The sequence below is a fragment of the Dromiciops gliroides genome, chromosome 5 (assembly GCF_019393635.1).
Source record: "Dromiciops gliroides isolate mDroGli1 chromosome 5, mDroGli1.pri, whole genome shotgun sequence".
In the NCBI taxonomy this organism is placed as follows: domain Eukaryota; kingdom Metazoa; phylum Chordata; class Mammalia; order Microbiotheria; family Microbiotheriidae; genus Dromiciops; species Dromiciops gliroides.
The window spans coordinates 107,751,534-107,765,370 of NC_057865.1; the positions used below are offsets into that span (position 1 = coordinate 107,751,534).

The 13,837-nt window shown below is 40.7% G+C and overlaps 1 protein-coding gene across 2 annotated transcripts in view; it reads left to right on the forward strand.

Annotated features, from left to right (window-relative positions):
* CREB3L2 (cAMP responsive element binding protein 3 like 2) overlaps positions 1 to 13,837 on the forward strand; it is a 158,574-nt gene that overhangs the window by 128,914 nt on the left and 15,823 nt on the right. For both annotated transcript variants that reach the window (XM_043969079.1, XM_043969081.1), the window contains exons 7-8: positions 3,782 to 3,840; positions 6,435 to 6,503. In XM_043969079.1, the coding sequence (XP_043825014.1) occupies positions 3,782 to 3,840; positions 6,435 to 6,503 (128 nt within the window). The remainder of the gene's footprint in view (positions 1 to 3,781; positions 3,841 to 6,434; positions 6,504 to 13,837) is intronic.

Genomic DNA, 13,837 nt, shown 5'->3' on the forward strand with positions numbered 1-13,837 from the left:
ACATGTTAGGGTGGGTGGCCAGACTCAAAAGAGTTGTTAATGGTTCAGCATCAATGGGGTAGAGAACTCCAGGAAATGTTTGTGGACCTATGTGCCAAGTAACATGGATAACGACATAAAAGGTATCCTTATCCAATTGGCAGATGAAACAAATTGAGGAGAGATAGCTAACCCTCCGGAGGACAGTCAGAGTTCACGTTTAGTTCAGGGCACCACAGTTTGTGGACATCAATAAGCTAGAACGTGTCCACTTGAGGGCAACCCGGATATGAAAGCTACTTGAGTTTGTCATATGTGAATCAATTAAAGGAACTGGATTAACCCAGAGAAAGGAAGTTCCAAGGGGATGTGATTGCTTTCTTTAAGCATCTTTCTTCAAGTGTGGAAGAAGGATTAAACTCGCTCTGTTTGGTCCCAGAGGGAAGAACCAGGAGCAAAGGTGGAAATTGCAAAGAGGCTGATTTATTTAGGCTTAATGTTGAGAAAGCCTCCCAACAGAGCAATCCAGGGGCCTCATGGAGAAGTGGCAGGTTCCCCTTCCTTGAGGACTTGAAGCAGAAGTTGAATGACCACTGGTCGAGTGTGTTATGAGAGGGTTAGACTAGATGACCACTGAGGTGCCCTCCAGCTCTTAAATTCTGTAATTCCACAATTGTGACACCAGCTTCACCCTCTGTCTAGCAGTGTCTAACACTTGATCTGGATGGTCCCATCGCTCCTTCCAAGAGGAGCAAAGTCATCCCTCTATGTGATTGCTCTCAAAGGTCTTTTCTCCATTTATACTCCATCCTTCCTCTTGACTTGACCTCAGAAAGCCCTTTATCACTGAGAGCTCCCAGTGAGACTGAGTAGTGAAGGAAAAAGCTTAACTAGAGGAGAATCTGCACAGGAAGAAGATAGAGGAAGGAATAGCCTGATGGTAAGAAGGGGGTCATAGGAGGCTGACAATAGCATCCTTCAATGGCTCTCCTCCCCTAGCATTGCTAGAGAGAACTTGGCAATATCAGAGGGGATAGTAGAGGACACCTTATGGAGGAGCAGGAGAGAAACAAGATTGAAAAGGAAAAAGCAGGATGTAAAGCCTCCTTAGCCAAGAGTCTCTTCCTATGGGAACAGGGCCAGAGAGTTTGGAAATTGCTTTTCAGGGGTTAAGGGTGAAGGATTTAAGGTAGGCCTCACTGTCTAGTTTGAAACTCATTAACAGAGGACACATACAACATAAACACACGATACCCATACTCACATGGTCAGAAAAGCTCAGCAGTATATAAGTTTTAAAATTCTAGGTGTCTATGAATAAATCACTTTGTTTTTCCTCTTAAACATTCTTATATTTAAGTGTGATTTAAAAACATTTTGTTTTTATGCAGATTTTAATAACTTCAAGTCATATCAACAGAAGCCTGTCCATGTTCAACACCAGAGTATAAAAAATGTTATTAAACTTGGCTGCCAAGTAAGGAAAAAGGTTTAATGAGTAAGCTTAAGCAAAGATAATGGCCTTGAATTTGGAAAGCTTAGGACATATCCTATAAGGAGAGAATTATAGCTTGAGATAGGGGAGGAGATAATCAAAAGGAACACCTAGCTATTTTAAGTTATTTCAGGCCCAAAGGAATCATAGAGGAGCCTGTAATCTTTGAGAAAGGATAAAGAATAGATGGTGGGGAAATATTGCCTTGATTTTTTTTTTTGGTTGTTTTTTTTTTTTAGTGAGGCAATTGGGGTTAAGTGACTTGCCCAGGGTCACACAGCTAGTAAGTGTTAAGTGTCTGAGGTCGGATTTGAACTCAGGTCCTCCTGAATCCAGGGCCGGTGCTCTATCCACTGCGCCACCTAGCCGCCCCTTGCCTTGATTTTTAATGAAGAGAAAAGGGTAGATTCTACAAACTGCAGACTAAGCAGTCTGACATCCACCCTAGTTAAATTTCTGAAGGGTTTATTAGGCAAATGGTCCATGAGTGTTTTACAAAGGAGCTAATGTGGGGTTAACAATAACAGGTCATGTCAACCTCACCTCATAATTTATGGTAAATGGTTTTGTTTTGGGGAGAGATGGCAGAATGGGGAGAAGTGCAGGCTTATACTTATACAGGCTTGTACGTACCATTGTGGAAATTCCCACTGAGGCAGATCAGCAGCTTGGCTATGATTTACTGTCTCATTTACCTGGGACAGTGAGGTGAAGGGTCCTTGGGGAGAACACAGGGTCACAAGCAGAACTTTTACCCAAGTCTTCCTGGTTCCAAGCTCAGCTTTCTAGTCACTTCTCACTGTCTCTCATTGATAGGTTTGCTAGACTAGAAACATTATAGACATCTTTAGGGCTTCTTCATTTCAGTAAATCATCTGAACAAGCTGCTTATAAAATCTCTGTAGACAAATGACCAAATGTGGGAAGTCTGACACTATTGATAAATGGGTTTGTAGCCAGTTGAATAACCATACTTATAGTGTATTGGTTATTGATACTGTGTCAACCTGGAGGGAGATTCCTATATTCCCACTGGAGTATCACAAGACCCCATAACTAATAGTTTAACCAGTGGTCTGGGTAAGGATATAAAATAGCTATGCATTCTTTCATCAAATATTTATTAAAATACCAAATTTTAAGGTGAAAATAAAGGTTTAAGTAAGGGATAAGAGTGGTAATCTGTGAACTCAGTATTCATAGAACAGAGATATCAACAATCTAGAATGCTGGGGCAAGGCTAACAAGATGGGATCTAGTAGAAATAAATGTAAAGATGTAAATTTAGGATAAAAAAATTCCGTTGTATAAATATAGGGTGGAGAGACCCAACATGGCCTCAGTTTATATGAAAAGAGATCTGGATATTTCAATTTCCCACAAGCTTAATATGAACTAACAGTGATCTTTAAAAAGTTAACATAATCCTAGGCCACCTTAACAGAAGTCTAATGTCCAGATCACAAGAAGACCAAATACTTCTGTGCTAATCAGATTACACTTGTAAAGCCAGGTACAATTCTAGATGTGTTATTTTAAAAGGGACATTAATGAACTAGAATGGGCAGAGGAAAACAACTAGAATTGTTAGCCTGAAAACCATGTTATTTGAGGAACAATTAAGAACCTGGTCATTCTTGGCCCAGAAATAAGTAATCCAAGAGAAGAAATGATAATTGCATTCTCATGTCCGAAAGGATATAATTTTGGTGCTGCAGGAGGCAGAACAAGACTGGTTCAACAATCATTTATTTAATACCTACTGTGTATAGATACTGTACTAGGTAGTTGGAGGATTAAGGTAAGACACAGCTGTATAAGACAAATGGGTAGAAATTATAGGAAAATGAGAGCCTACCTTAGCTTGAGAGCACTATAGACCTTGGAGTCATAGAGCCTGAGTTGGAATCTCACCTCTTTTTACTTATGGCAAGTGTGACCTTGAACAAATCATTTCTCTTGAGCCTGAGTTTCCTCAATTATGAAACTCAGGGGTCTGGACACTATGCTTTAGCAGTGACTGAGAGGAACAGGAGCTAAACACAGGTCTTTCTGACTCCAAATCTATCACTTTTACTATTATACCACCCTGGGAGCTGGGGAAAAGAGAATGATGGTGTGAGAAATGGGTTAGAGGTGGGTGAGTGGAGGCAGGCAGTAGCTATTGAAGTGTGATATTGAGTTGAGAGCTTGAATAATCTCCTTGCTTATGACATATAACCCTTTTCCCACATACAGTATTGATTTGGTCATGGGTTCTAAGTCCCAGACATATATTTTGTGTTTTTTTTTTTCCTTCTGTCTTAGATTTCTGCCCAGGAAAGTAGGAGAAAGAAGAAAGAATATATGGACAGTTTAGAGAAAAAGTAAGTCTACTTTGACAAAATAGGTGTTCTCCCCAGCCGTGGTTGGGATGGGAAGGAAGCCTGCATTTTGAGTTTCTACTCTAGGTACTCTTGGTTTGTCATCTCCTATACTTAGTCACCCCTGTTACTCTTTGGGTTTCTGTATCTCTGAAGCTTCTTGCATGGTTAGCTGTGTTTTGCCTGACGCCTAGTGGTGGTTAGGAGAGGAAGCAAAAAGCTATTCAGGGAAGAAGCAGAAATGTAGTCAAATTTCCCCTCATGCATCTTCCAACCAAATTTCTCCAAGTCCTTGAAACCTTTGTTCCCAACAAGCATGAAAAAAAAAGTCACAAAAGCCTGTATTTCTTTAGTCCGGTAGATAAATGGCCTCCCCAATTAGAATGTGAGATTCAGTGTTTGGCACTTGGTAGGCAGCACTTAATGTGTATCTGCTGATTTATTTGAGCTCATCAGCATAACTACTTCGACCACTAAGTCTGATCACAACTCATCCCTGCCCTCTCACCCTAAGTGATTCATGTCCTTATCTTGTTATCAGTTCTGAGGCCCTTCCTCTAGTTCTCATGACATGGAATGGGTAGGAGAGGAGCAAATGGGCTGTAAGCTAGTTAGCCTTCATTTTCACCACATAATTGGTTCATCTTCTTTTAATATATTTATCTTGGATGGGTGCTGTGTATGGACAATAAGGTGGTTCCAGATTTAAATGAGGGGAGAGTCAAATGGATTTTTTTTTTAAAGAAGTAGTGGTTTTAGTGACCTCATTTCTCCCTGAAACAAGGGTCCATCTTTTAATAACACCATTTTGGTAATGCTATCTAATGGTGAGTCATGGAATACTGTAATCTCTGAAGAATTATAGCTAAGGGTCACTGAAAGGGCACTGAGCCTAGCATGATGGGTGTGAGAAGGCCGTGGTGTATTACTAAACAAAAACTGTGGGAGAAAAGCAGCATAAATGTCATCAGAGTGATATATATCTGGAAAAGAAGGAGAACCATTTTAAAATCCATCACTTGGGCCATATAAGATCTGTTATTTTACCTGACCTCATCTGCACCATCATCACATATAGATTTGAAAAATGTTAGAGGTACCACAGCTAGTAGGAAAATTGGAAATTGGCTCATAAAGCGACAAAATCATTCTTGATTTGTTTTCCTCTCTAAGTTCTTACTCTGGATGAGTGGTCATTGGTAAAATAGCATTCGTGTGCTTTCTTCTTGTGAAAATTAGGTAAGGTGTGAGGTGCAAGGATAGAGTAAGTCATGAATAACAGATATTCACAGTTTCACATATAAATTAATTTTGTTCTATTTTGCATATGTAAATATTCTCTCTTTTTTACATTTGTTAAATTGAAGATAAGAAAAAATAACAAATAGCTTGTCTCTGTTGTCTCTAAAGACATTTCTTTAGCTAATTAGCTAAACTGAAGGTGGTTTTCCAGATATTCCTTAGAAATAGGAATGATTATGTTCATCTTGGCTGGTACTTGGTTTTTCTGTTAAAAATTGGCATTCCTGAAAGCACATTAATACACTGTTGATGGAGGTATGGTTTGGTCCAAACGTTTATTAAAACCATTTTGCAAGAAAAGCCACTAAACTATTCATATTCTTTGACCCAGCAATCCTACTATTCAGCTCAATTCAAGATCACATATAAGCAAAACATTTATAACAACACTTTCTGTAGTAACAAAAAAATTGGGAACAATGTTGGGTACCCATCAAATTGAGGACTAAACATATTGTGGTTTATAGATGTCATGGAATATTATTGAACTAAAAGAAATGATAAATATAGGGAATTCAGAGAAGCATGGTATGACATATCAACTGATGAAGAATGAAGGAAAGATAACTAAGAAAACAGTGTACATGATGAAAAAAATACTGAAAAAGATCTGAATCCTGATTCAATGGAATGACTAATATGAAAGACAGATAATGAAATACATTTACTTCCCTCTGTGAAAGATGGAGAACTATAGATGCAGAATGTCGAATACACTGTGTCAAATGTGGTCACTGGTTTGTTTGATATTACTTCATTTTTTCTTCTATATTATAGGTCAGGGTTCAGTGAGGATGATGTTTTAGGAAATGACTAATGTAAAAACAAAAAAAATCAATAAATCTTTTTTAAAAAACATGAAATACAGCACAGCTTTTTTTCCTTTAATTTTTTAAAGATATTATTTTAGAAAAAATAAAATTGTCTTCCCATTGGCCGGTTTGGGTGCTACTAGTTTAATGATGGGCTGCCTCATCCCCTTCATTATGTCTTCTCTACTTAAGTCTGGGACTCAGCTACATGTGAATGCCTTTTTTCAGTTTCTTTTAGAATGTGTATTTCTTCTATGCTTCAGATCTCAGTTTTCTGTGGTATATTATGCCCTCGGTACATTCTGCCTATATTTTTGCTCATGTCAGAGGTATGCTGATTCACCCCTCCCCATATTTGAATCTGACCAAGCGATCTCCCTGGCCAAGGAGGAGCAAGCAGTTGCCCCTCCTCAACAGACATGAAAACTAGGTTTGGTTTTCTCTGTAATGACTATTCTTACCTTTCTTTCCCCTTCTCTACAGGGTAGAGTCTTGTTCAAATGAGAACATGGAGTTGAGGAAGAAGGTGGAGGTTCTGGAGAATACTAACAGGTAAGAAGCAGCTGAAGGTAGAGCGGAGTTATCCACCAGGTGGAGGATAGGAAAAAGAGAGAATAGGACTAATAATGAAAAGGAAAGACAGTGATCTTGCTTGGGAATAGAATAGGAAAAAGGTCAAGGTCACATCTGCCTACCATAGCTTTGACTCACAACCTCCAAGTCAGAGCAGCAGACAGAGACAGAGCCTGGCTAAGCTCCTTATCAGAGGAAACCACTGGAGTTTGGGAATGGGGAAGAGTTATGAAGGAAAAGCATGGAAAGAAGTGGAGGCAACTTGGATGTCCTTTAATGACTTTGAAGTTTGGGGTGGGGAATGTGCCACTAGCCACCTCATTATAGCCCATCTTTTATAATAGGACAATCTGCTAATGAAGCAGGAAGAACTTTTGTTGTTTCTGGAGATAATTTTCTTTGACTCAGCTACAAAATGTACCCATTTTAAAGAACTGATATGAGTGTCCATTATATTATCCATCTATTTACCATTTATTTATCACATTCTAAGTAGAAGCTGGGTTTCTTTGTTCATAAGAGAAAAGGTGCTATTAAATAGCCTATGGTGACAAAATCATATGAGAAAAAATAAAAATAAAACAGGTTTTAGGTTGACAGTTTTTCTTTAAATCCTATACTGTGGTCAAAAGCAAGAAAAACACCCTCTTATAACTTGTCACCTAGCACAGTAGCAGGTGCATGGCAGATAGTAAATATTTGTTGGACGAATGAACCCATGAACCCATCAGCTGCTATGTTTAAAAAAGAAAGCATTGGATTTGGAGTCAGAAAACTGGACGTGGTATTTCAGTTTTGTCACTTACTACAGGTGACCCTGGCCATCGTTTAGCCCCTCCATGCCTCATTTTCCTCATGTATAAAATGGGAATAATAATACTTGCACTCTATGCCAACAGAGTTGTGATCAAATGAAATAAGGTATATCAAACTCTTTGTGAGCCTACAGTGTAATAACAACTCGCCTATATGAAGTGCTTTAAGGTTTATAAAGTGCTTTACAAATATTATCTCATTTCGTCAAATCCAACCTCCAACTCTCTAGCTATGTGACCCTGGTCAAGGCACTTAACCTCTGTTTGCGTCAGATTCCTCAACTGTAAAATCGGATCATACCTGACCTTAGAGGGTTGTTCTGAGGATCAAATGAGATAATATTTGTAAAAGCACTTAGCACAGTGCCTAGCACATAGGAGGCACTCTATAAATGTTTATTTCCTTCCCCTAATCATTAGAACAATCCTGCGTGGTTGGTGTTATTATAATCCTCCCCATCTTACAGATGAAGAAACTGAGGCTGAGAGATTTAGTGACTTTGTTCAGGGTCACACAACTAGTGAATAGGTGTCTAACTCCAAGTCTAGCACTCTATCTACCATGCCGTCTATCTATATTATATAAATATGAATCAGTTTGGGCAAGCTCTTTGGGTTTCCGTTTTCTCTGCTTTAAAAATAAAAGGTTGAGCATTAGTTAATCACCAAGATCCCTTCAAGCTCAAAACCTATGACATTATGCTCTCTTTAGTTTTTTCCCCCGTTATTGCTGTCACTTAGAACTCAGAAGGAAAGGGACAGGTCTTTTGACTTCTAATTTCACATAGCCAGGTCCTTATCTGTCTTTCTCCTTTTTTTCCTTCTCTCTCTCTCCTCTCCCCTCTGTCCCCTCTCCCCCCGCGCCCTTCTGTCTGTCTCTCTGTCTCCCTCTATTTCTCTGTGTCTGTATCTCTATCTGTCTTTCTGTCTGTGTCTCTGTCTGTCTGTCTCTGTTTCTTTCTCTGTCTCTCTCTGTGTCTCTGTCTCTTTCTCTGTCTGTCTCTCTCTTTCCCCAGTTGGTACCTCCCAAGGATAAGGTTTTTACAAATGAGCCAAATCATCCCTCTGTAAGATAAATCCAGTGTAGAAAAAGGAAAAGTTCATTTAAAAAAGAAAGGATTTTGGAATTTTCTCTGAATTGCAATCACTGCCAGGTGCCATTGTTTAATCATCCCTCTTGCCACGTGGGGGCAGAAGGAGTGAAGCTATGATTTATGCACTGTCACTCTGGGCTATTGAGGTTGTTTTTTGCCTGGATCTCAGTCCAAGCAATGTAGTTTCAGATATAGGATCATAGGACTTAGAGGTGGAAGAGACCTATAAAGATTATGTAGCACAACCTCCTTATATAATCCCCTTCTATTACAAATGAGGAAACAGAGAGGTTGAGACTTGCCTAGGATCACTTGGGTAATAGTCATAGTTAATAAGAATAGGGATAGGGATTGAACCTGAGATTTCATTGATATGGTCAGTCAATACTTATTTATTATTATTTTTTTTGCAGGGCAATGAGGGTTAAGTGACTTGCCCAGGGTCACACAGCTAGTAATTGTCAAGTGTCTGAGGCCGGATTTGAACTCAGGTCCTCCTGAATCCAGGGCTGGTGCTTTACCACTGCTCCATCTAGCGCCCCCCCCCTTTTTTTAAAGTACTCACTGTGTGCCCACTCAGTACTCTGCTAAGCATTGGAGTACAAAGAAAAGCAAAAGACAGTTATTATTCTCTTTTTTTTTTTTTTTTTTGTTTTGCAGGCAATGGGGGTTAAGTGACTTGCCCAGGGTCACGACAGTTATTATTCTCAAGAAGCTTATATAGGCTAATGGAACTCTCAAGTGAGGAAACTCCCTCCACCAATACTGATAGGGAGCCTTTGTTACAATTTAATTGAGCACACCCATGGTTATAGAGCCAATGTGTATCAGAAATGAGACTTGAACCCAGGTCTTCCTGGATGTGAGGCCTACTCTAACCACTGTGCCATGCTGCCTCTCTAGTAATAACTCATATTTATGTAGCACTTTGAAGTTTACATAGAGGTTTTCTCATAGCAGCCTTGTAAGATACATAGTGCAAAAATCCATTTTATAGATGATGTCACTGAGGCTCTTCAGTAAATTTCCTGAAGTAGAGTGGGAAGCAAGCATTTGCACCCAAGGATTCTGACTTAAAGTCAAGGAGGCATGGGGCAGCTAGGTGGTGCAGTAGTAAAGCACTGGCCCTGGATTCAGGAGTACCTGAGTTCAAATCCGGCCTCAGATAATTGACACTTACTAGCTGTGTGACCCTGGGCAAGTCACTTAACCCTCATTGCCCTGCAAAAAAAAAAAAAAAAGTCAAGGAGGCAGTGAGGTTGGTGTAGTAGATAGGAGTTCCGGGCTTGGGGTCAGGAAGATTTGAATTCAAATCCTGCCTCAGCCATTAAATAACTGGGCCACCTCTCCAGCCCTCCATTTTGGACCTATTGGCCTCTAAATCAATCCCCTTTCCACTCTAAGTCTCAGATCCTCTGATCCAGGACTCTTTCAACTTCTCTACATTCATTCCAACAACCACCATGAGGCAGGACAGAGGAGGAGCAACTTCTCTCTGCTAGTCAGTGATTACTCCCTGTTGTTGCTGTGTGGGGGGAGCTAATCTGACCCATGTTATATCCAGAGCCATATTTAATTAGGGAACGTTCTTCTTCCCCTCATTGTTTTCCAAAGCAGAGTGACGCTGTGGCAAGAGGGCTAGATCTGGAGTTGAAGGATCCCAGTCTGAATGCTGGATCTGCCCCTTAACCACCTGTGTGACTCTGGCTGGGCTAATGTCTTAACCATTGATCCTGAATTTCCTCCTTTGTAAAATAAGCATGGTTGGAACAGATGAGCACTAAGGTCCTTTCCAGCTCTACATACATGATCCTCTGTTTTAACATTATCCTGTAACAAGATATTAGTTCAGATAGAAGCACAATTAATGGGAAGGTATTACTTATCTTGGTTTAGGGATTATGGTCTGGGGGTGTGTGACTAGAGTTTTGGACAGGCAGTCAATCTGGATTTCATTTCTGACTCATGTAATCTTGGACAGTCCACGCATCTCTAAGTCTTGTTTTTTCATCTGTCTTCCTGTCATGAGTGTACGTGGTCTTCTCTCAGTGCCGCAGGATTCTCTTAAGTATGTGAAATCAGGCTCAGCATCGGGCAAAAGAGAGAAATAAGGACATTTTTTCACTGGAGTTTCCCTCCTCTTGATGTTTCTCTCCTTACCTTCAATGCCTATTATCCATCTCCTTTTTTTTTTTTTAGTGAGGCAATTGGGATTAAGTGACTTGCCCAGGGTCACACAGCTAGTAAGTGTTAAGTGTCTGAGGCTGGATTTGAACTCAGGTACTCTTGACTCCAGGGCTGGTGCTCTATCCACTTCGCCACCCAGCTGCCCTGTCCCTCTCCTTCTACCTTAAATGCCAAGTAACCTAATCATCCCATTTTGGTATCCCACTCCAGGCTTCTCTCCTCAGTGATTTCCCCAGTCACAAGACTTTTCTCAGTCTCTTCCCACATGAAAACTTACCTGTCCTGATAAACAGTGCCCTAACGTGTTGGTGGTTGAAGGGGGAGGGGGAGTGTTTCACTGTGTCCAAACTTGGAGGGATGTTTTTAAAAAAGGAGGGTTGGGGCACTGTCCAACCTGTGATTTCATTGGCAAGTCATTTCATTTTCAGTTCCTACTGGACGAATCAATCTATCAATCAACCAATAAGCATCTGTTAAGCAGATTAGCACCTGTTGTGTCACACAGTCATAGGACGTTGAGAAATTGCTCAGGGTCACATGGGAAGCAAAGAAGAAAAAAGGCATTTATTAAGCACTTACCAGGTACCAGGCACTGTGCTAAGCACTTTACAAATAGTATCTTGTATATGCCTCAAGCAGGCCCCAAATTCATGTTTTCCTGATTCTGAAGCAGACACTATCCCGTAGATGATACTTCCACTTGCCTCCCCACTACTCTTTTTTTTTTTTTAATTTTTGCAGGGCAATGGGGGTTAAGTGACTTGCCCAGGGTCACACAGCTAGTAAGTGTCTGAGGCCGGATTTGAACTCAGGTACTCCTGAATCCAGGGCCGGTGCTTTATCCACTGCACCACCTAGCTGCCCCCCTCACCACTACTCTTAAACAGGGAGCTCTGGGAATTGGGGAGGAGGGAAGAAGCAGGGAAACAAAAGGTGGGTCAGGCCTGTGGGTCATTGTTCTATGTAAGGGGACTGGAGATAGGGGGGAGGCCAAAACTGATACTGGGGACTCGGGGTCCAATAAACAACTGCCAAGTACCTTACCCTCAAGTTGAAAATTCACGTTGAGAATCCTAAGCCAACCATTTCCCAGTGTACACCACTGCTTGCATTGGGCCCAGCAGCCGCTGGGCATGTTGGTTCATGCCCAGGGGAGAGCCAACTTCCTAGCTAAGCTCAAGGGATGTGAACAGTGCCAGGAAACTGGAAGAAGATGAGTGAGGTGAAGGAGGGGAAGGCGTTTTCTAACCCCTCTATTCCTGGTCCCAGAGGAGCTTCCCTCTGCAGAGACAGTGTGAAATCACATTCACGCCTCCTCTGCTAAGGTGATCCACTAATTGAATGTCATCAGGAAATGTGTAAGATGGGAATGAGGTGGTTCCCCGGCCCCCCCTCCCCCTTCTTTAAGACTGTTCATTTTCTCCTGACATTATGTTGGCAGGGTCTAGGCTTGTTTTCTACTGTCCTGCCTTGAGCCATTCAATTCTATAAACTCTTAGTTCAGTCATCTTCCCCATCCCCGTCCCACTCCCACCCCCCACCTCTTCTCTTTTTAAAACAACCTCCTTCCCATAAGAGGTTCCTTTTTCTATTCTCATTTTCTCCCTTTCTTTCTATTCCTCCCCCTCTGCCTCCTCCCTTCCTTTTTTATGCACACCAGCTGGCCAGTTTCTTCTACTTTTCTTATTTCTCAATTTTATTATCTTCATTGGCTCTCTACCTTTATATCTTAATCTGCTCCCATTTCACTCTAAGGCCAGGATCTGAACAGTCAGCTCCCTCCAGCCCTGATTCATCAGTTCAGAATGTAAACCCTGGCAGGGCGATTATCTAGGAAGTAGTCGGACCAGCTTCTTTTAAAGTTGCGGAAATTAAGCCCAAGAAGTACAATGACTTTCCCAAAGTCCCACAGCTTAATTAGTGGCTGAGCTAGGACTAAATCTGTATATTCTTGATTTCTAATAGAGGCCTTTCCCCACTGTATCATTCTGCTTCTCTGAACTCGGTCATGATGTAGTGGAAGAGGCACCAGATTTAGCATCAGAGGACCTGGGTTTAAGCCTGACTCTTTGATGGTCGTGGGCTTGGGCAAGTCACTTTACTGATCTGGGTCTCTGTTTCCTCATTTCTAAAATGAAGAGGTTGTACTTGATCTCTAAATTCCCTTCTAGAGCTAAATCTATAAAACTTCATATTCTTATCTCTTGTCTCCTACCCCCAAATTACTTGAAAACTGATTCATGTATTCCTTAATTTTTTATAGTTCAATATTTTCCCCTAATTACATGTAAAAACAATTTTAATAAATTAAAAAAAATTTTAGTCCTCTGTTCCTTCTACACTACTATTCTTCCCAATGTACCCCACCCCCTCCTGTTTTGAAGATTTTCTAGGGTCAATAACCTTTCCTAGCTTCACAATTTGTTTTCAGAAACAAGTACTGTTTGCTCAGTTTTGCCTTTGTACCTTTGCCCACACCATTCTCCCTATTCAAAATATAATTTCAGTGCTTTTCTTTAGCAAGCCCATGTTGATCTGAGAGGACTGTCATGGGGGTGAGATTCAGTGGGAAACCTGGGTTCTAATCCTAACTGCCCCATAAACTTCAGTGTATAATCTTGAGTGAGGTGCTTACTTTCTCTAGAAAATTAGTGGGTCAAGCTAAATTATGCCAAAGATCCTTTCTCTCTTTTGAACCTCTGAAACTCCAGCTGTACTTCTCTCATCCTTTCCAATGTGATATACTGGACAGACGGCTATATTCAAAGTCACAAAGACCTTCTCATTTTGCTTCTATTTTCCCTGTAAAGAATGATCTTCAGGGCAGCTAGGTGGCGCAGTGGATAGAGCACTGGCCCTGGATTCAGGAGTACCTGAGTTCAAATTCGGCTTCAGACACTTAACACTTACTAGCTGTGTGACCCTGGGCAGGTCACTTAACCCCACGATTGCCTCACAAAAAAAAAAAAAAGAATGATCTTCAACTGTAATATATTTAGATCTTCTCAGCAATACAATGATTCAAGACAATTCCAAAGGAATCATGATGGAAAACGCTCTCCACATCCAGAAAAAAGAACTGTAGAATCTGAATGCAGATTGAACCATACTTTTTCTACTTTTTTTTGTTGTTTTTTTTCTTCTTTGAGGTTTTCCCCTTTTGTTCTGATTCTTCTTTCACAACATGACTAATGCAGAAATATGCTTAATGTGATAT